The sequence below is a fragment of the Orcinus orca genome, chromosome 6, assembly GCF_937001465.1.
Source record: "Orcinus orca chromosome 6, mOrcOrc1.1, whole genome shotgun sequence".
NCBI classification, from domain to species: Eukaryota; Metazoa; Chordata; class Mammalia; order Artiodactyla; family Delphinidae; genus Orcinus; species Orcinus orca.
Genome location: NC_064564.1, coordinates 77042476 through 77064455, shown reverse-complemented (window position 1 = coordinate 77064455; position 21980 = coordinate 77042476). Strand labels below are relative to the sequence as shown.

The following is a 21980-nucleotide window of genomic DNA, read 5'->3' as shown; positions in this document are numbered from 1 at the left end:
GATGAAGTGAGATGGGGAGCTCCACCCTCAGAGTTTCTGTGGGGAGAGAGCCGAGATTCTGTATTTTTCACAAGTTCCTAGATGATGTTCATGGTGCTGGTCTAGAGAGCATACTTGGAGAGCTTCTCAGTGGTAGTCTGGGTTACTATGGAATTTGCTAAATGATTCCTACCTAAGTAATACAGGTGATGCCAAACTGGCATCTCAGAGAGCTCCCTTAGAGCAGTAGTTACTGTGTCAGTCGTGAGGGTGAAGGGTGTGATGGTGGCATCCACTGAGGGCCTGCAAACAAAGCTAGGCTTTTTCTCTCTCTCTCTCCCCAGTCTGGATGTCACACAGAAGGCCAGGTGTAGGTATTGAGCAACTCATTCCTGGGGTGGTATTTAACTTGTCTAAATCCCTCTGTTTCTAGAGCTAGAATCAGCCCTAAATGGAGGATTGGCATTTCAATACCAGGTTTGGAGGAAATTGGGGTGGGGACAAGGCATCTTGAATATGTGTTGCTGCAGTTGCAGTCTTCCAACTGTCCCTGAAATTCTGTGTCATTTGCATCTGTTTGGAAACAGAATGGGATTAAGGCCAAGCATACGAGAAGGACACCTCGTTCTTGGATCCTCAGCCCCTCAGGCTCTGGTCACCATACCCAGCGTCACTGGAGTCAACAGTCCTTTTGGCCTGCTGCAGAGTGTGGAATCCCAGCCCTAACCAGACATGCACACACAGCTGGTTGTCCAAGTCAAAACAGATCTCCTGCACCATGACCCGTAAAGAGAAGACTGTGCTCCAGACTTTTAGCTGATGGCACTAATGCCAGCTGGGAATATCCTGGTCCCACCCTTGCTCTGGTTTTTTAGCTAGAAGATTTGTCAAGGAATAATTTGGTTGTGGCTAGTTAAAAAAACGGAAACAAAACAAAAACCTCCCTTTAAGAAAAAACTATGTAAGAGCTTTCTGAGGTTTTTAAACAAGTGAACTACTCTGTTCTCCACTGAAAACGAGAATGGGGCATGTTTATTTGTGAAGGTTCATTTTCTTGCTAAATTAAGTTGAAAAAGAGATGGAAAGTACATCTTGTTCTTTATAGGAAGAGATGACAGATGGGTTTGGGGCAATTATTTCTCTTGAGAGAGGTCATCTAATACTGTCAATGGTTGGAACCATTTAAAACACTTCGCGAACTTGGGTGGGTACAGAGGTGAAGCAGATGGTGTAGCGCTGCCATGTTTATGTAGGGAAGGGGCTGTCTTTCTTACTTGAGAGCTTATTTTAAGAAAGTACCAAGCAAATAATTGTGCTTCAAACCACCTCCCTCTGTCTCTACCCTGAAGAAAGCACAGGTGACATACCCAGTTTTTGTAAGAACGTGATTCTTTATAAAGATCGAATGATAAGGACAACAGTCGTGCTTGAGTGAAGGCACCGAATTACATCATCTCTTGTAACCTCCCCATCCCGCTCAAGAACAATTGCTAAGGAACTTGAAGAAAAGTCCCATTTCAAGTGACACAGATTTCTACCACCACCAACAAATCTCCCCTAGTGGGGGAGAAGAGATATGTTGTTCTGGGCCCCATGGGGCTGATGAAAATTTTCTTTAAAGCGAACTCAAGCCATCTCTGGGACCACCAATCATCCGGTTTGTGGATTTCTAGGACACTCAGGCAAGCTCATCTCTGCAGGGGAAGCCCTTCTCTTCCCAAGTCACGTACGCTCTTGGCCTTTTCATAAGCTGTGAACCATTCCAGGTCCAACAGGCTCATGGAAAGGAAGACGGTGGCAAAACCAAGTGCTGAAGAGCTGGGCAGAGGTGAAGTTCTCAACATTGGAACTAAATTTTCCAGAAGCCCCAGGGTGTGTGTGTGTGTGTGTGTGTGTGTGTGAGAGAGAGAGAGAGCGAGAGAGATGTGAACTGGAACAGAAGAGTTGCAAGTCAGAGTTAGCTGGTCCTCTGCGCTGATCGTTGGTTTGGTCTAACTAAAGCCATCACAAGGGCATTTACTGTAATTTCTTGGCACGTTAACGTTGTAACAGAATGAAATCCCGCAAAGGAATTTTTTTCCCTGAATTCTTGAAACAGATCAAATAAAACATTTGAGGGTGGGTCAGAAAATTTTTACATGCTTTTAATTAGTTCATAGACTCCGCAGTTCCTTCAGGACTGGGTTGGGAAATTAGCTCATGCAGTGAGGACCATGGCATTACAGAGCTAGATGTGTTAAATAGCGGTGGCAAAGACGATACTTGCTTCCCCCAACTTTTTAATCATCTTGAAGGAGCTAGATAAACCCAAAGGTTTATAGAAATGTAGAGGGAAAGCTAGGAGATGAAGACAGAGTTTTCAAGTTTCAACTTCCTTTAAAACAACTTCAGAGTTAAATTATTTTTTCAAATTTTATTATGGAAATTTTAAACATATATAAAATAAACAAGACATAACAGAACCCCCCCTATGTACTCATCACTCAGCTTCAATAATTGTCAACACATGGCCAATCTTATTTCATCTACATCCCCAGTGATTTACTTCCCTCTCATATTGTTTTGAAGAAAACCTCTAAGTTAAAGGTTAACATTTCTTTCCCAGATAAAAACTTTAGGGATGACCTTTATTGTGCCAGGACTGGAGATACCCCAAAAGCTTAAGAATAGGAAGAAACTCAGAGTGACCAATAGTTTATTCTGTTTGCCTCACCTTACCCCTTACCCCCACCCCAGATCCATTTTCTGCCATTCTCTGACCTGCTATGCCCTGGAAGTGCCCAGTAGAGACCGTGTCCCCAAGCTCACTTCCCTCACTTGTAAATGGTGTTCCCCATTGGCATCCAGGTGTTTCAGACAGGGAAACACCAGTAGGAGATCTGAGGGTGGGGGGAGAGAGAGACTGGGGTATTTATTCCACTGGAGCCACAACCTGGCTTCCTCCTCCCATGATTCTGGAGTGGCTATGTTCCCTCCAGCTCCAGTTTCTGTCAGGCATCCCTTCTTCTATGGCTGTAGGGTTTGCTTCAGGCCTAGGGTGTTAAATCTCCCCCAGTGTTCTGGTCCCTGAGTGCTTCACCAGCCCTTGACTTTGACCTCCTGAACCACCTATAAAAATCCATGGATTTGCACCTAACTCTGAGCTGGACATAAAGCAGGTGCTCAAGACCGTCTTGAGTAGACCTGATTCCACTCAAGGAAATACTTCGGAAAAACCTTAAGGAAAATACGTGGCTGCCCTTTGAGGACAAATAAGTCAATGACACCGTCTTTCAAAATAATTTCTTTCTCCTCATCTTCTAACCCCTTTCTGGAAAATGCAGATAAGAAAAGTCAGCTAGTTCATTGCCATGATGCGGTACCCTTTCTTGGATGTATTTGCAAGTAACTGACATCAAGGAAGAGAAATGGGGAAAGAAATGGAGCGCTCAGGGGGATGAGAAGAAAATTGTTCCTGAGCAATAGGATTTCCAGGAGGACACCTGGTTTGAGATCTATACACATGCTTTTCTATCTTCAAAAGCTAAAGAATAGGTTGCTAAAGCCTATTCAAGTGGCGCAGGAGGTGTACCTCTGATCTTCTTGTACCAGTGAGCTTCGATTCTTAAAAAAATGGCCACTGATGGTAGCTGAATTTTTTTCTCACTTCTGGTGAGCCTGGGACAATCATAACTTCCACAATGTACACTGGACGATGGTAGCTGCCCTATTAAACAAGTGCTAAAAAATTCCCTTGGTTCAAAGATGTCCAAACATGCAATGGCATTTGATTGTTGATGTGAAGAGTTAGAGGAGCAAAAGGACCTATTTTCAAAATGTTGTCTGTATCTAATAGCATGCCTTGAAGCTGGCTTAAAGCAAACTCAAGAGGCATAGGTATCTTAAAGAGACACTTAGAAAATGTTATCACAGCATTAAGAATTCTTAATAAGACTGTTCTTTTGTGTTTCCTTCCTTTCCTCCTTCCCTCCTCTCACTCTCTCTCTTTCTCTTTCTGAGGGAGCTATTTGGAGAACCAAGCTCATGATATTAATTACACACTTCATCAAGTTCAATAACACATACATTTATTGAACTACGACTATGTGTTGATCACTGTAGGGGAATAAGGAGACAAATACACTACAGTTCCTACTCAGGGTATTACAGTCTTGATAAAAAATTAGGTGAAATGACTGTTGTTCAAGGCAGAGGGAACGTCCATCCTAGAGACTCACCTGCCACTGGAGCAGCCTCATTATACTGGTCTTGGGAGAAACCTTGCTTCCTACGCATTTATCAGAGAAGATGAGGCCAACAAATATTAAGTGCTAGAATTAGAGGAGTGTTGATTAAAAATGCAACGGGCTCCCAACTCTCTTCATTATAAATTCTCAATGTATTAGCAAAGATGCTCATCCCATTCGGATACTTACTATTTCCTCATTCATTCAGTTATCAAACACTGATTGAGTGCCTACTGTTTTCTTAGCACTGTGATAGGTAATGGAGGTACAAAGATGAGTATTTCAAGGGGCTTACAGTCTAACAAGTAGAAGTGTAAGTCAATGTCTGAAAATGTCACAGGTGCACTTATGGAAGTTTGTACAGAGCACAGGGGAACATAAAGAGGGTGAGGTTAATTCTATTGGAAAGAGGTAAAAAAAAATGCTTTCATAGAACAGTTCACCCTTGAACTAACTCTAGAAATAGGGGTAGATATTTTATTAGCAGATGGAGATGATGGTTGAGGGATGGGTGTGCAGAAAGGGATGAGATTCTAGGCATCAAAGCCACCACCACCTTCACTGATGAGAAAGCCCCTGTAGTGTCCAGGGAACCGATTCTCACAGTGGTTACGGGGCATCATAGGGGGAGGACACTATAGACCTCTGACCTTGGGCCAGACCACAGCAGGTTTCTCTGTCAGGGGAAGGAGTTTGATTCTTTTTCCTGTAGGCCCAAGGGGTGCTTCTAGGTGGTAGGCACCTCCTCTCTCCCTCCTGCATCTCATGAACTCCCAACCCCAGGAGATACAAGAAAGGTCGCTCACCTTGTGCTGGGGCAGCCAGTGCAGTCTTCCTGGGTTGGCCCCCGGCACTCGGCACACGAGGCTTCACAGATCTGACAGAGGCCGTGCTCGTCGACGTATTCTCCTGGGGAACAAAATCTAGTTGTTTATCACATTTCTGCATGGCAGTGCTGTCTGGGCTGTCAGTCTGAGAGCAGCCAGCTCCCTCTGTGGCTGCCCAAAAGCGATGGAGACAACACAGAGAGAAGAGACCTTGAATGGCTTCAGCAGCCAGTCTGCTCTTCTCCCAAGGGCCCCGGAAGTTGGAACCTCAAAAAGTCATGAGGCATGACATAATTTTGAATCTAGTCAACATGTGTTACTGATTTTATAAGTAGGGAGAGGCTGGGGTGGGGGGCCGGGCACCCCGTAAGACCCCTTTACTGAGCTCCTACTAATGTTCCTGTTAAAACCTGAGGGCTCCTGGCCCATGATGAGCCCAGTTATAATCTTGGTGGAAGTCAAGCCACGGGCAGGACCCACCCAGATCTTGTCCCACCGCTCTGGGGGGGGATTGTGGTTACTAGTCAAAAATGGGAATTGAATCTTGGCTGACATTGGACAGATGTGAGCTGCATCTCACCCTGAAAGAGTAACGATAAAGAGATAGCCAGAGAATTCTTCATTGACTTAGAAAGTTTATCTCTCCCAAGGAAAGACCAAGATGAGGCCTTTCCACATGAACTTTCCATGAAGCAAGTTGAGCCTCATGAACTTGTGGACATTTAAAAAATTTCTCCCATGGCAAAGGTGGTGGAGAGAGGCCAACCTCATTGCAGGTGATAACCTCATGATGGGTGTCTATTCATCGAATTCAACCCTCTATTGACACTACACTCATCCTCTTCTGACATTGTCTTAAAAAAAAAAAGTCAAAAAGTGTCTTCAGTCTGATTCAAAGAGCCACTTTGTGTGATTTGGAAACTGATCGTGCCCAGAAAATATAGGTTCAGATTTCAGTAGAGTCACAACCTTCACTTGCCTCCCACATCAGCCCCAACTTTCACAGCCCCTAAGCCTGTCTGAACATTGTTCATCTGAGATCCAGCCAGAAGAGTGTGGGAGCAAGACGCACCCTCGGTTTGATCGAGGGGTGTTACGCAGACTCCAAGGTTCACTGCCTGATTTATTGTAGTTGCCTTGCAAAAAGCCCTGGAAACTTGGACCTGACTGGTGAGGAGTGTAGGGAAGTCTACCCCTCTGCCTTTTCCCATAGCTTTACTGCACTAGCAGAGTTGGGTAAGGTAAACCTTACCTACATAAGTCTTCCACTTGCTAGCACTAAACCACAAAAGTGAAAATGAAGAGGCAACCAGAATTTGCCCTTAATGGCAGAAAAAGCCTTTCACAGAGAGTTATTCTATTCGTTTCGTTAACTAATGGGGAAAAGTACATACTCAGAGCAATGCAAGCATCTAACAGTGGCAACACGCGGCACATCTTGGACTCTGTTCTTCTGTGCCTTCTAATAGTTGCCGAGGTACAGTGTGGACCAGAAATCTGATACATAACCTTCAGAATGGGACTGTGGTTCTTAGCCCAGGAGTGACTCCCAGAAGTCCTAGCCCCTAAAGAGTGAGGAACAAGAGGGGGCAAGGAATGTAAATGCGCAGGTTGTTCACTGTGCAAGGTGCCTTCTCAAATGGTCAAGTGGAGGTGGAAATCCCCCCCCCTTCCATGTTCATCCCACCAAGCTGGACAGCCTCTGCCTCTGTAAGGGGCGCCTTCTACTAATCACGTAAAGGTGTTAGAATGGACTAGGTGTACTCTTGGTAATCAGCAGTCCTGAGGCAGAAAAAACTTGGGGCTTCTGTCTAGCAGGAGTGGTGACATCAAGATGCGACTGTCTCACTCAACACAGGCATTATAGTTCTGCAGCCTTCTTTTTTTATTTTTTCAGACTCCCCCATTCCCCTCTTAATTGTTGCCCTTGCTGAAATCTCTTCCACTTTTGTTGTGCAAGACACAACCAACGGAGCAGTCATCAGTCCAGGCATCAGCCAGATAAAGAGCAGAGGATCCAGGGTGGACCAACTAGGAAGAAGTAGATCATGCCTACACGGCTGATGAAAGCAATTTGTGTTTACAGAGTTAGATGACAGCTATGTGTCTTTCACAAGATGTGTGCTGCGTGGAACAGGAATGGGGGAGGGTTACAGAGGCTCCTAAACCCAAAGAAAGTGTATTCTAGAGAAATGTAGGATCATAGCACAGCTCACTCACTCATTCATTCACTCATTCATTCCATGATATTTTCTGAACATCTATATGCCAGGTACTACGTGAGATTTAGAGATATAGAAATTAAATAGGCCCTGTTCTTGGCTTCTCAAAGATTTTTGAGTGGAACGATTTTTAAGAGATATAATGCAAATGCTGGCCACATGTCTTTGACCTCTTGGACAGTCTAGGTTAAAGTCTGAAACAAAGAACAAGGGCATACGCTGGACTCTGCTAGACCTAGAGGCAAAGACCATTCCTTTGCCTTGGCGTCCATGCCTATAGGAACTGAGACAGTGGTTTGGGTCTCCCAACTCCTGATAGCTGTTTACCTTAATCTTCATGATATATTAGAGTCAATGCTAGGGTAGGATTTTAGACTAAATATACCTTGGTCTGCTAAATCAACTGCTATTTAGCTGGCTCTGCAAGTTATCCCACATCTACACCCAAAGTCTCCTTTGTAATCACAGATGACGCATGGCTAGGTCAAGCAAGGGTTATTCAGTTATTACTGTGAACATTTTAAACTCTCCTCTGTATCTGATTTGCTCCTCATTGGCTTCCGTAAGCCAGTAGGTGGCACTGACAGCTTGGCCTTGCACTTCCTTGATCTGCTCAACTATTATGGCTTCTGTTGGTGCTGACAAAGTGCCACCTTAGATATAATCATCACTTGGAATTGCCCCATCTCTGAGATTTCAAGTACCCACTCCAGACACAACCTTCTCATGCCCCATTATGAGTCTAGCTTACCCAGGTGGTGCCCTAGGCTGCTTGGTCATCCCTTCATTCATCTGTTTAGTTCCCTCTTGCATTCCTCATTTGGGCTGGTCCACACTTCCCAAGACTCAGTCCCACCATTCTTTCCCCATTCTTTCTCAGAATATGACCTCACTACCTAATTTTCTGATAAGATACTGTTTCCCCAGCATCCTTTTTTTCAATGTCAAAATTCCTATCTTCTTGAATGTTCACCAGTCGTCTGTCTCTGAGGAAGTTAGTCTTTTTTCTTGGCCATTCTCTCCAGCTAATGCTCTTAATCTTTCCTCAGGATATTTCTCCACCAGTCTGTCTTTAGTCCTTTCTTCACATCTCCCACCATCCTTGGATCTATAAAAGTTCTCCCCAACCTAAAACCTTTGGAAGCATTTTTCTTCCCTGATAAGTGACTCTTAAAACATGTCTTTTCCTCCTACCATTTGGAAACAAAATGGAGAAAATCTCATAACCTAGAAGCTTATGTAAGAGAATCAGCATAAGACAGCTAAACTGTGCATCTCTCTCCAGTCTGCATGCCTCTTAACTTGAGAGCCAACTCTGGCTTTAGAACAGATGAGAATAGAGAAACCTGTCCCGTTTTTCATATTTATGTAGACGTCCAATGAGTTACATAAACAACTGCCCCCAGCCCTTGCAGGCACAAGAGTTCCACTGCACATTTGAAAGCAAAGAAACCAGATTCCAAGGACGTAGTCAAGTTGCTATTTTTTTGGTTGTTGGAGCAGTAAATTCTTGTCATCTGTTTTCATTGCACAATGAAGCTGAATGTTTATGACAGGCGTGATATACAAAATTCTTAGGAAAAATCACTTTAGCACAGACTCCGGGGTCAATATTTTTGTTCTCCACCTCAGCCTCCAAGCTCTCCCTTCTGGTGTCTTCATCCATTATTATCATGTCCAAATTATCTTTCTCCTGTCATCAAAATTTTTTCATCCCCCTTTTAGTTTCTTTCTCATCTCATCTTATAATAGTTCAAAGGACACTGAGGCAGTAGGGTCTCGTGGGGAGGAATGATGTCTCAGCAGTTGAAGACACATCTTAAAAATTAATACTTGTAAATTTAAAAGTTTACAAGCACAAGTAAGTGCCTTAGCCCGCCTGTTCCACTTCTTGATGACATTGCAGAATGTGTTTGTGTTAACAAGTCTAAGTTACAAATAAACTTTATGAAATCACCCAGAATAGGTAAACGTTGATTACATCCTCTGCAGCTACCAAACATGGTTGAGACTCACATAGCAATATTTTTTAGGCTTACATGGCTAGAAGAGCTTCATGTCTCCGGCTAAAATGCTTTGCTTTCTTTGGTACCTTGTAATATTTCTTTTACTGATTAGAGTCAGTAATATTTAAGCAAATAAATATATAAGCCCAGTAAACTAATAAACACATAAGTAGATTATGATGTGAGTTTAAAACAGCTTTTTAGCAAGGGTGATTAGTAAGAGAAAATAAGAGGGACATTGGATGAGAAATCAGCCATTTGGTCTTTGATCTGGTTATTTCAGTGAGCAACCTTGTGTTACTGAATTATTTGTAGATCTCTTATCACTCAGATGCCAGGTCTCATAGAATGTGACTTTCCTGAATGTTTCCACAACCAGAAGTGCTAATCAAATAATACTGTCTCTTTGCAAGGATGCCAACAACTAGTTTCCAACTTAAGATACCACTGTGTGCAGACAGTTTTCATGAAAAGAAAGCCATATATTTATTAGTTTCCACCAGCTACAATAAATGCACAGTAACACTTTCAACCAGTTATATACTAATGAAATAATTCAGTTTTTAAGGCCTCATGAAGTGTGAAGTTTTATAGCAAAGTTCAGAATATGAGGCCATCAACTGAGCCTGCAATATCTTCACTTAAAAGTCTACACAATTATTTAGCCTTAAAAAGGAAGGAAATTCTGACACATGCCACAACAATGATGAAACTTGAAGACATGTGCTAAGTGAAATAACCCAGTCACAAAATGACAAATATTGCATGATTCCATTTATACGCCATACCTAGAGTAGTCAACTGCAAAGGGACAGAATGTAAAATGGAGGTTGCCAGGAGCTGGGGGAAGCGGAGAAGTGGGGAGTTATTGCTTAATGGGTGCAGAGTTTCAGCTGGAGAAGATGAAAAAGTTCTGGTGATGGATAGTGATAAGGGTTGCACTACAATGTGAATGTAATTAATGCTGTAAAACTGTACACTAATAATGGTTAAAATAGTAAATTTTATGTTACACACAATACATTTTGCCACACACACACACACACGTCTACACGATGAGTTTATTCCCTAGAAGGGCAATACTTGATTTTAACTAAAAACCTCAGGATTCTCTGCCTTTGGGGATGGGTCCAAAGAGCACCAACCGTCTTGGGGAGCCAGTTTGTTAAACTGAGTCTTGGGAGACCTCCTGTGCTAATGGAGATAAATGAGTAAGTGGATAAAGCTTGTGAAAATGGAGACATCTGGCAGATGGAACACTGTTTTTCCTTTCCATTAGAAGTTACAAAGGCAGAGTGAACATCACGCAGCTCAAAGCAGAGTTCTGTTTCCACAGCCTGGAGGTGTCTGGGGCTACTGCTTCTCTATCTCCTCCTCTTAGTGATTTCCGCTTTTCCTCCCCCACAGGCTTTTCTGATTGACGAGACTTATCCTTCCTGATCCCATTGCTTTTTCATTCTCAGGTGCTAGTATTCTTCTGTGTGGTTTGTGCAGATGCTATGAAACGCTACTCTGGCACCCCCGTAGGCTGGCACTCCTGCAAAAAGATGGATCGTAAAATGTGGATCCAACACACTCGCAAATGGTTAGTTTCCCTCAGCCTGCATGCTGTCCGAAGAGCAAGGAATTAAGAGTTGATCCTTTTAGTTTTTCCCTGCAGTTTGGGCCCTGACCATAGTCAGGCTGCTAAAAAAATGTATGCAAAGTGAAGTCTTGGCCAACACACCTGAGTAGAGTAGTGATGTAGCAATCGCACGAGCTCCCATTCATCGACGCCTACCGTATTACAAATACTGTATGTATCTGTAATAGGTAATGTTTAAGCCAGACAACAGCCCCTTTTGTGAATGAGAAACCAAGGCTCAGAGAGATGAACGATTTTGCATAAATTCACTCAACTAGCTGAGTGACAGAGTTGGGTTGTGACTCAAGTTTGTCCGAGTCTGAGCCATGCTCTTTCTGCAATATTTCCCTGGTATCAATTCATTTCCCCTTTTGGAGTTCCAAGTAGCTTTGCTATTTATAAAAAGAAAGAACTGAGTACATGCCTCCTCCAAACCACTTGCTGAGGTAAGGGTATCAAAAAGGAATTCACTGTGTAAACAAATGAACTTTGAGCTGGCCTACTGCTCTAAGCAGATTTACTCAATGATTGAATATACCTTCCAAATTTATTTTCTCATTAAATGGCCACCATTTATTAAAAGGCAATTCTGCTTATCGAATTGATATTTTACAAGCAGCTTATTTTGTCCACTAGGCTAGAAGCTTTTAAGAGGAATCCCCCAATTTTTTTTTGAATGAATAAAATAATTGGTTGGAACTCTGCAAAGGGATTTTCTATACCTTTTAACTGCTGTCCACAACCAAAATAAACTGTCTCCTCAGAAATAGCTTACAACCAGAATTATAGTAGCTTCTCTCTGGTCCCTCAATTTATATGAAAATCTAGTATAGATGGATTGTTTCCTATATCTCTTCTGCTCAATTAAGAGAATTTTGCACTGTCTTTATGTTAGTGAAAAGTCACTCTTTTCCTAGTTAGGGAGGCTAAAATTAAAAAGGCACTGAACAGTTGGTTCCAAGATCAGACACAAGAGAAGACAAGAGGCATGAGTGTGATTATTATCTGCATTTAAACAAGATAAATTTACAAAGCCTATTGTTGAATGTGTGGGTGAGGGAAGCCATGAGCACTTTCCCGTAAGCAGTGTACAGTGGGTAGGAATCCATTTCTTGCCCATTGGAGGTGTGCAAAGTGTCTTGACGGTCTCTCTAATTAGTGGGCTGTCTGCTCTCCCTGTAAGTGAGCCTAGACTCACTACAGGTTCTTTTGGGCACTCCATCCCTCTCCTCCTCAGAGGTAAGATTTTATCCCCCAGTGTTCCCACCATTTGTGCCTGCAGAGGCACTACTCGTGGGAGAAACTGTACAGAATGTGATGTGTTCATGGTGAGGGGATATGTGGGGTTCAATACCCAGTGCTGGAAGTAAGTGATCATAATTTGAGAAAATAACGTGTTTACCTTTTGGGAAACATGGCTCATTACCTGAGGCAGGTCATGCTTGGGAGACACTTACTGAGAAAGTGACTTGAAAGAACAGGTTGTTGACTAGAGCTTCCCGTAAGCCAGTGAGTGAGCAGGGGAGCTATCAGGCCGTAAGGGCTGCGTCATTCCCCTTCACTTTGGGGGTGATGAAGATGGCAGGGGAAACTGTCAGCGGTGTGGCCCACTGAGTCTTCCTGACACTTTTGAACTAAACAAGGGTCCTAGCATGTGAATCGGTTAAAACCCAAAGTCCTTCCCAAGGAGCTTAATATGATCTAAATGTTTTCTGTGATGGTGGAAGTCCTGAACACAGGCACAAAGATGAGACTTGTTGTCCTGTACTTTCATTGCTATGGTTACCCAAATAGCCTCCCTAAATAACCGCTTTTAAAACTTGCTCTTTTTTTTTTTAATGTAAATTGGTGCAGCCACTGTGGAAAACATCATGGAAGTTTCTCAAAAAACTAAAAATAGAGCTACCATATGACCCAGCACTTCCACTCCTAGGTACATATCCAAAAAAAAACCCAAACACTGATACAAATAGATATATGCACCCCAATGTTCATAGCAGTGTTATTTACAATTGCCAAGATATGGAAGTAGCCTAAGTGTCTATCAACAGATCAATGGATGAAGAAGGTGTGAGATATATATACATATACACCCCCCCAATATATACAATGGAATACTACTCAGCATAAAAAAGAATGAAATTTTGCCATTTGCAGCAACATGGATGGACTTGGAGGGCGTTATGCTGAGTGAAATAAGTCGGACAAATAAGGACACGTGCTGTATGACATCGCTTATATGTGGAATCTAAAAAATACAGCAAACTAGTGACTATAACAAAAAGAAACAGACTCACAGATACAGAGAACAAACTAGTGGTTACCAGTGGGGGGAGGAGGGGCAATATAGGGGTGGGGGAGTGGGAGATACAAACTACTGGGTGTGAGATAGGCTCCAGGATGTATTGCACAACATGGGGAATATAGCCAATATTTTGTAGTAACTGTAAATGGAAAGTAACCTTCAAAAATTGTATAAAAATTTTAAAAAATTAAAATGAAAAAATTAAGTTAACAAACGTAAAACAAAACAAAACAAAAACAACTCTTGCTCTTAAACCCTTCAAGGCACCACTGCTGTCCCTTCCCCAACTCCAGTGCCCATGGGAGGGAACATCCTCAAATTACTCTCCTTCTCTTGCTCTGCATCAATACATCCAAAGTGCTGTCTTTGTCTTTCCTCGCCCTTCCTTAGTCTTTCCTCAAGCCCTGCCTGCTGGTGCTAAGTTGCAGCCTAACTGCTAATTAAGAGAAAGAGAATCTCCTGGAAAGAGAAAGAAGTTGCCTTCCAAGGCCTAGGGCTGCACCTGCACCTGAGCAGGTAACTGGCAATTTAGTCTTTCATTGGGTCATCCTTAACGCTCCCCATCCTCGGGCAGGAGATGCTGCCTTCTAAGAGATGGTTTCGTTTGTCTAGGGACAAGTCTGAATGGAGCATGGCACCCAGAACACCTCAGTCCCTTAGTGACCGGGGAAGCATTTGATGAGTCAGTCTACCATATGTTTTTTGTGTGTGTGTGTTTGTTTTGAATTTTATTTTATTTATTTTTTATACAGCAGGTTCTTATTCGTTATCTGTTTTATACATATTAGTGTATATACGTCTAATCCCAATCTCCCAATTCATAGGGGAGGCTGCCATATGTTTTGTTGAGAGTGACCAAACTGTGCTTTTGGAAAGACTCAAGTATGGAAATAAAGCAGGGAACCAAAGTTTGCTGTGTGCCTACAGTGGAGTGCCAGCGTGGTAGGAAGCATTGTTTTGGATAAATGCGCAAATTTTGGAGTCATCCCCACCTGGGTTTGATTTTGGCTTCCTCTTCCAGCTGCCTGACATTAATCAAGTCACATATTTCCCTGACATTCCTCTTCTGTGTACTGTGGATGATATTTTCTTTCTCACAGAATGTGGTGGGGATCAAGTGAGAAAACAGACCTGAAAGCACCTCTCACAGTGGATGACAGGATGGTAGTTGTAATTATCAGGTACTTTGAATATGTTACCTCATTAAACCTCAAATTAATAAGGTAGGGTAGGGGCTATCATCTTCATTTGACCAAATAAGGAAGTCAGGCGTCAAAATATTCTCTCTCTGAACATCACCCAAACCCTGGGCTCATTGGATCCCGAATTGTGCCTTTTCCACCCCCCGCCCCTCCCCCGAGGGGACTCGAAGAATGTACTGGCTGCACAGGTCGGTGGCAATGAGGCAACTGAAACTAATGACCCTGGAGATGGAGAACTATGACCTCTCAAAGCAATTCAGCTGCGAGACGCAACCCACGCACGCAAGGTCATTTCCATACGTAATTAGCAGCCCCCGGGAGCCAGCCTCCCAATACCAGAGCAAAGGCAGCTTTCCCTGCGAGTAGCTGTGGAAAATTCCGGAGCTATGGCTGCTGAGGTAGAAGTTTGGAAAGGCACACAGGCTTCTCCCGAGAAGCAGGGTTTCACCCGCTCGGGTGCAGAGCATGGGGTTCTGGGCCCCGCGGTGGCGTAGGAGCTACGCTTGGACGACCGGCTTCTCCTTTAGGTGAGTGGCCCGGAACGGACTTAGCTTCCTTCCTTGGCTGGTATCAGGATAAACTGCAGAGTTTCCTCTGTGTCTCAGTGACGGTGGCACACATAAGCAGATGACAGTGGAAGTGGGTGCAGGGCTGTATGTCGTGAGGGTGGGTGTGTTCTGTGTACGGGCGGGGGAGTTCGTGTTGCGAGGGGAGAGGCCTCAGAAGCCCTGGGCGTCGGAGACGGGGAGTCCCAAGTGTTTCCCTGCCTACCAGCCTCCTTCCGCGTGGTTTGTGTCCGATAAGACCTTTAGACTCTGTCCAGAGCGTGAGATCCAGGGCTGGCCCCTCACCTGGCACTACCATAGGGTGCCTGCGCCTCTCACCCCCCCTTCAGGATTCCTCTCTTTGCCACTGAGCCCTTGGATGAGCATGTGCTGTCCTCTCCCCGCTCAGAGAGGGGAGAAGTAGGAACAGGTGAGGTGCTTGTGTCCGGAACTGGCTGTCCTAGATGTGAATCCCAGGGTTCTCTTGGGCTACCTGTGTAAACTTGCACAAGTGATGTAACCTCTCCTCCCCTGGGCCTGACCTCCACCCTTCATGGCTGAGCTCACCTCAGGCCGACCCTCAGGGTCTCCCCAGGGGCCACTGTATCTTCCTGCTCTAGTTACATGACTGTCCTGGGGGAGGGGAGGGGCCCTTCAGCATCATTTCTAGGGAACAGGCCCCACGTTCGGGGGTCCTGGACCTTTAGAGACTAGCCTATAGCTTAGGCTTGCAGCCACCAGGCGGTGGGGTAGGGCTTGGTGTCCAGGACTCGGGAAGCCTGACGCTCCCTGGAAACTCGCTGTGATGCCAACAGGCAGAGCTGGTGAGTCAGGCTCTCCCCCCCTTCCCAAACTCCCTCTGGCAGCTGTCTGACCTGCTTTGACTCCTTTTTGCTTTCAAGGCTGCTCTCGATATTTGTCTTAACCGATTTTACACGGTGTGATGTGCCTGAGGCCCCAAGCCCTCCTGAAGAGGGAGAGGGCTGGTTCCTCTCTCTGCTGTTCACAGTTTGCCAAAATGGGCAGGGATGGGCTGTGGAAAAGCTGCCCATGGGCTCGGGGAACTTGAATGGTTTTTTGCTTATGCAGTCGTTGAGCTTGATTTAGGTTGTAATTTCCTGAAGATGAATTTGTAAGAAGCCAACATTTTCTGTGGGATAAAAACAAGCACTTAACTACAGTAGCACAAATGATGGGCAGGCAAAACTGCTAAAAGGAGCAGAGGCAGGAGAAAAATGTTGTGTGTAGTTTGGGGATTAGAAGTCCGGGCCCTGGACTGGAGATAAGGGGACCTTTTCTGGGATAGCTGGGTGCTTTCGCAATGCTTCCACATTTAATTCTCAGAGCCAGCTTATGGAGGTGAGCCCTGCTCTCATTTGAAAGAGGAAACTGAGGCTCAGGAAATTTAAGTCATCTGTCCAGTTTCACTGAATTAGTGATAATCCAAATAGCTAACACTTATTCACTGATGGCGTATGCTAGGAATTGTCCTGAGTGCTTTGTGTGTATCAGCTCAGTCCTTACAGTAATAACCCCATGGGGAAAGGAGGGCTCTGTGTACAGCTGTTTTTTTTTTTTTTTTAAATCATCCTCATTTTTCTGTTGAGAAAGTTGAGGCAATGAGATATGAAGGGACCTATTACAGTCACCCAGCTGGGATGTAAACCCGGGAGGTCAGATTCCGAACTCTGCTCCTTTAACCCTGGTTTTGTAGCACTCATTTTCCCAGAAGATATTGGAGATGGGATTGATCCCAGGCCCGGTTGACGTCAGATGTCGTGTGCCCCTTCTACTCCACTGGAAATTCAAATAATTGGTGAGCTGTGTGTGCGTGTGAATGTATATGGGGGATGAGTTCAAAATATGCAGCCCTAGACATCTCAATCATGCAACCTGTACTATTGCTTGCCTAACATTTTCTGGAGGCTATTTGGGAAGAAGGCTTAATGTCTACCCTTCATGAGACAGGCAGAATCAGCTCACATAAAATACCGAGAACATCAGCCGATGTAGAAGAAGTATTCAAAACCTAATGGTTGCCCAGGGCAGCTTGTTCCTGTTGTAGCCCTCCCTGAGGACAGGACCGTTTCTTGTTCAGTTTTAGGTCCTCATGGCTTCACTGCATGAGTAGAAGATTGTTCCTAGACTTGTTTTGTGTTTTGTGGGGAGATATGCGTTAAATATTTGTTTGTTGTACTGAAATAAGATTGACTTGGGCCTCAAAAAAATGGATGTGGCTAGATGGGGAGGGCGGGGGGGGGAAGTGGAGCATATTTCAGGAGGGGAACACAGAAAGCAAAGGACTGGGGAGCTGGGCTAGGCATGATGTCTCTGTGACTCAGGAAAATGTTTGGATTGACTGAAGCGGAAACTGAGTTTGGATAGAGGATATAGATCATGGAACATCAGGCAGAGGTGTATCGAATGGGTGTGGTTGGCTAAAGCGAGCCAAGGAAGGTTTAGGAAGAAGGTCACTGATGAGAACAACTTTGGTGGATGATGGTCAGGGGAGACTGGCTGAACTGGGGGGACAGGCTGAAAAGTCAGCTAGCAGATGGCTTCAGAAAGCCAGGAGTGAGGGAATTGGAGCTATTGCAAACCAGATCATCGAGAAAACAGAGTCACAGGATCTCAGGGAGAGGGGGATTTTGGAACTTATCTAGGGATCAGGCTTAATTGTCTCAATGGTTTCTAGCTCAGTGACTGCCCAGTATTTGAGTAAAAACTAAAAGGGATGGAGAACTCATTATCTCCTCTTCCAGTTTTGGAAAGCCCTGTAGAAATGTCTTTGTAGTTAGTAGGCCAAAATGGCCTCCGAGTCAATTTTATACATTGGTCATTTCGAAAGAATAGCTGTTATGAAAAAAAGAAAAGCAAGATATTTATGAGAATAGTGAAAAGAGTCAAGATTTGAGTCCAAGGCTCAGGCATGCGTGGCTTTGAGCAAGTCGGGGTAAACGCTGAGTTTTATTTACTTCTGTGACTGGGGATGAAACCCGTCCTGCCTGGTTCTCTGGTCTGTTTGGAGGACCAAATGATATGCCTTGTGACAGTGTTTTGGAAACTTCAAAATGCCATATAAAGGAGGGGAAGATAAGATGACTAATGCTCCACAGGAGGGAATATAGTACAGTTTAGTGACAGAGAAAGCTGGATCCAAATTCTAACTCTACCACTTTCTAGCTGTGTGATCTGGGGCTCCATCTCTAACCCTCGTTTCCATAGCCGCAAAATGGAATAAAAATAGTCAACTCTAGAAAGTTGTTGTAACAACTCAATTTGGTAAAGGACTCAGCACAGAGTCTGCTTGACATATAATAAGCCACAAATAAATACAGTTACTGTTATTATTGATAAATGACGCCTCCTGCATACAGGAGATGGGTCGAGAACAAGGAGTCAAATCCATGCACTTGAACTTGAGGGATTAAAGAAATGATGGTAGCATTGACAGGGCCTGAGGATGTGAGGGAAGCTGGTTGGGATGAACTAGCAGAAGTTTGGAAGATGCACGACAACCGGCATGGCTCTGTGTGTTTATACAGATGCCTCGGGCAGGATTTTGACAGTGGCTGTTTTTTGCGTCTGCTCAATATCGAGCGGCTGTGTTCTCTCTCTGAACAAGTATAACAAGAGTTGATGGAGTAAAATATAGTGCAGGAGTTCACAGCCCATTCTGCCGAGTTCCATGCCATAAACGATCAGGAGCTCAATGCATTGTTACCAGATAGAGTGTCAGGTTTAGATGCCAGGGTGGTGAAAGAAATGTCATCACCTACACATTCCAGTGGAGGGGCCGTCCTGTTCTTGGCCAGGATGGCCGTTTGGCAGAAAAGTCAAGCATCTGTAGACGCTCTAATGTACAAACCCACGCAGAAGGAAGGTCAGTTGTTACACGGGCTCCGATCGCAATGATTGCAGCTGCTTAGTTGGGTTTTGTGCCCATCCGAAAAGATGCTTTTCAATGAGTAACGAGTCTCAGGTAAATGATGAACTCGCATTAGCAGGTTAAAGGCTCATCATTATAGCAGAGGCAGTGCTTGTGGAAGGTACAGTGAGGAGTGTCCTTGTACCAACCAGGCTAAGTGCCTGGTAAGGTAAGAGCATGAGTTTGATATTATTTGTGTTCAGGAGAGAGAGCACTTCGGAAAGCCTACATCTCAAGAAAGTTTCTTCAGTTGACTGTCAGGCAAGCTGATGTCCACCCAGGAGATCCCTTTTTTACAGATGAAAAAGCTGACAATGACAGTTTACCCAGCTCTCCCCAAATCACACCGTTTGTCTGTCCCCTCTCCATATTCAGCTATGTTGAGGGGGAAAGATAATCATTTAGGGAAATTGTAGAGAGAAATAAAGGCAAAACAACACTCAGAGATGATAGAAGCCATGCTTTCTCTAGGTTGGCAAAGGACTTGATACCAGAAGGTTGTTGACGGTAACATTCAACTTATCTCACATGGTAAACTTCTAGTTATTTATCTTGGAATTTCTTCTGCTTCCTTGTCTTCAAACATCTTCTATAAAGTGGAGATTCCTAAATAGCTTTTCCTAGTCCAGATCTGTCTCCTGAGTTCAATAATCCTATATCCATTTGCCCACAGACTTAACACCTGGACACTTCACAGGTATTTCCAACCCAAAATGTCCAACAAGACTTAGCATCTCATGCCAGTACCTACATCCTTCCTATACGCACTGTGTAGGTGGGTGCTGCCACCATCTGATCGGGAAAGCCGGTACGGGGAACCGATGCTCAACCCCACCCTTCCCCACATTTGATCCCTCACAATCTCTCAGCTCCGTCTCCAGCACCACCACAGGACTTCTCACCCCGTCTTTCCTATCCCATGTAATAGATTTAATTTCCTGATTGGTCTCTGGGACTCATTATCTGCTCTACCCACCTCACCCCTGTTCTGTCTACTCTAACCAGAATGGGAATTTGATACTGCTCTTCTACCTGAAGTCTTCCAGTGGTGTCCCCTCAATACAGAATAAAGCTCCAAAGGATATCCACGAGCCTTCAAATTTTGGCCCTTGCCTCCACTGCTGGCCTCATCCCCTGCCGCTCTCCCTGTGAGCTGTAGCAGACTTTTTTGGTGCCCTGCACACATCCTGTGGCCACATCAGTGTGTGGAACCCAACTTCCAGGGGAGAGTATCTGCTTGTATCAGTGTGAGGCTTTCTCCAGTGCAGGAAGGCTGCTCTGTCCGGTGCACGTGGCAGGCCAGGAGAACCAGGGAACTAACGGTGGAGTTTTCCTCCACCAGTGCCAGGGATTTGGTGCATAAAGATCATGACTCCATTGTCCCTCCAGTGAGATAACTCTGAGGCCTGTGATCTATACCATTTTCCAGAGTTTTCCCACAGGACTGAGCTTCAGGCTGTCTCCTGGATCGCTATTTGCCAAGTGATAAAAGTGGTCAAAACATTTTGGTAAGTAAATTGACGTGTTTGGAATTAGGAATGCAAAAGAGAGTCACCTGGAAGCTGATAGCTCCATGGAAATGTAGGCATTCATTCATTTAAAATAATTAGTAAGCAACTACTACACGCCAGGCACGCTTCCGGTAATTTGGGATACAACGGTAGGCAAAACACAAGTCTCTTCCCTGGTGAAGCACAGGAGATAGAGTGTACCTCACAAATACGACAAACTAGTAAAGTTTGTGTGGTTAGAAGCTAATCAATGCTATGGACCATAAAAAAGAACGAAATTGGGTCATTTGTAGACACGTGGATGGACGTAGAGACTGTCATACAGAGTGAAGTAAGTCAGAAAGAGAAAAACAAATATTGTATATTAACGCATGTATGTGGAATCTGGAAAAATGGTGTAGATGATCCTATTTGCAAAGCAGAAATAGAGACACAGACGTAGAGAACAAATGTATGGATACCAAGGGGGAAAGGGTGGGGGGTGGGGGGAGGAATTGGGAGATCGTGATTGACACGTATACACTATTGCTACTGTGTATAAAATAGATAACTAATGAGAACATACGGTATAGCACAGGGAACCCTACTTGATGCACTGTGGTGACCTGACTGGGAAGGAAGTCCAAAAGGGAGGGGATATATGTATTGATATACGTATGGCTGATTCACTTTGCTGTACGGTAGAAACTAACAACGTTGTAAAGCAACTATACTCCAATAAAAATTAATTAAAAAAAAGAAGCTAATCAACTCTATGGGAAAAACAAGGCAAAGAGGGCAAGCAAATCAGAGCATGCTGGCGAGAGGCAGTGGTAGAGATGCAGGTTGCAAATAGAATGTAATGAGATCAAGAAACAACAGCTATAGAACCCGAGAAGTGAGTGTGTGCATTAGGCTGGAGTTGTTCTGAAAGCTAGTTGACAAGGTCAATTACCAACACGCAGTACGGTAATTTTGCTTCCAGTAGGCTAGACATTTGTGCTTCAGTGTACACCAGCCCTATTCTATCTAGGCTTGTAATATCCTTAGTTAAAAATGACTGCTTTCCTAGACATGTGGTCCCCAGGCAGAATGCCCGCTGTGCATCCAATTTTTTAATGCAAGATGTCTTTCCAGCACAGAAATGTACTGCCAGTTTATTGAAGTTCACGGAGAGAATACTGGTTGACAAAAGCATATTAGGGAGGGGTGTTATGTTGGCGGTAAAGTGGAGGGATGGAGCAGACTGGGGACATGCGTCCAGGAGAGCAGGCGTTCTCAACTAAATTCACATCACAATTTTCATCAACCCACTTTTCAGAAAAACCACCCAGGTTAGAAAAAAAATATTGCATGAGCAATCAGAATTACTGTGGTCGACCTAAGGCACTAATAGTTAATACAGAAAATCTATCTTTTGGACATTCTCATAAAAAGAACCATAAAGAGTAGGGGGTTAAATGGGGTCCAGGGGGTATAAGAATATTTTTAAGAGCAAGTGCTTTAAAAATGCGATTGACAGGGAGTCTAAGGGAGATGATGGCTCACTATATCAGGAGGCTCAAAAGTAAAATTCTGAAAGTATAAATCACAAAGGGTCTCAATGAAAGGCAGGAGGTACTTAAA

The 21980-nt window shown here is 44.1% G+C and overlaps 1 protein-coding gene across 2 annotated transcripts in view; it reads right to left on the bottom strand.

The window, feature by feature from the left end:
• PCSK5 (proprotein convertase subtilisin/kexin type 5) overlaps nucleotides 1–21980 on the bottom strand; it is a 445528-nt gene that overhangs the window by 89561 nt on the left and 333987 nt on the right. For both annotated transcript variants that reach the window (XM_049710824.1, XM_033440255.2), the window contains exon 21: nucleotides 5012–5114. In XM_049710824.1, coding sequence (XP_049566781.1) covers nucleotides 5012–5114 — 103 coding nt within the window. The remainder of the gene's footprint in view (nucleotides 1–5011; nucleotides 5115–21980) is intronic.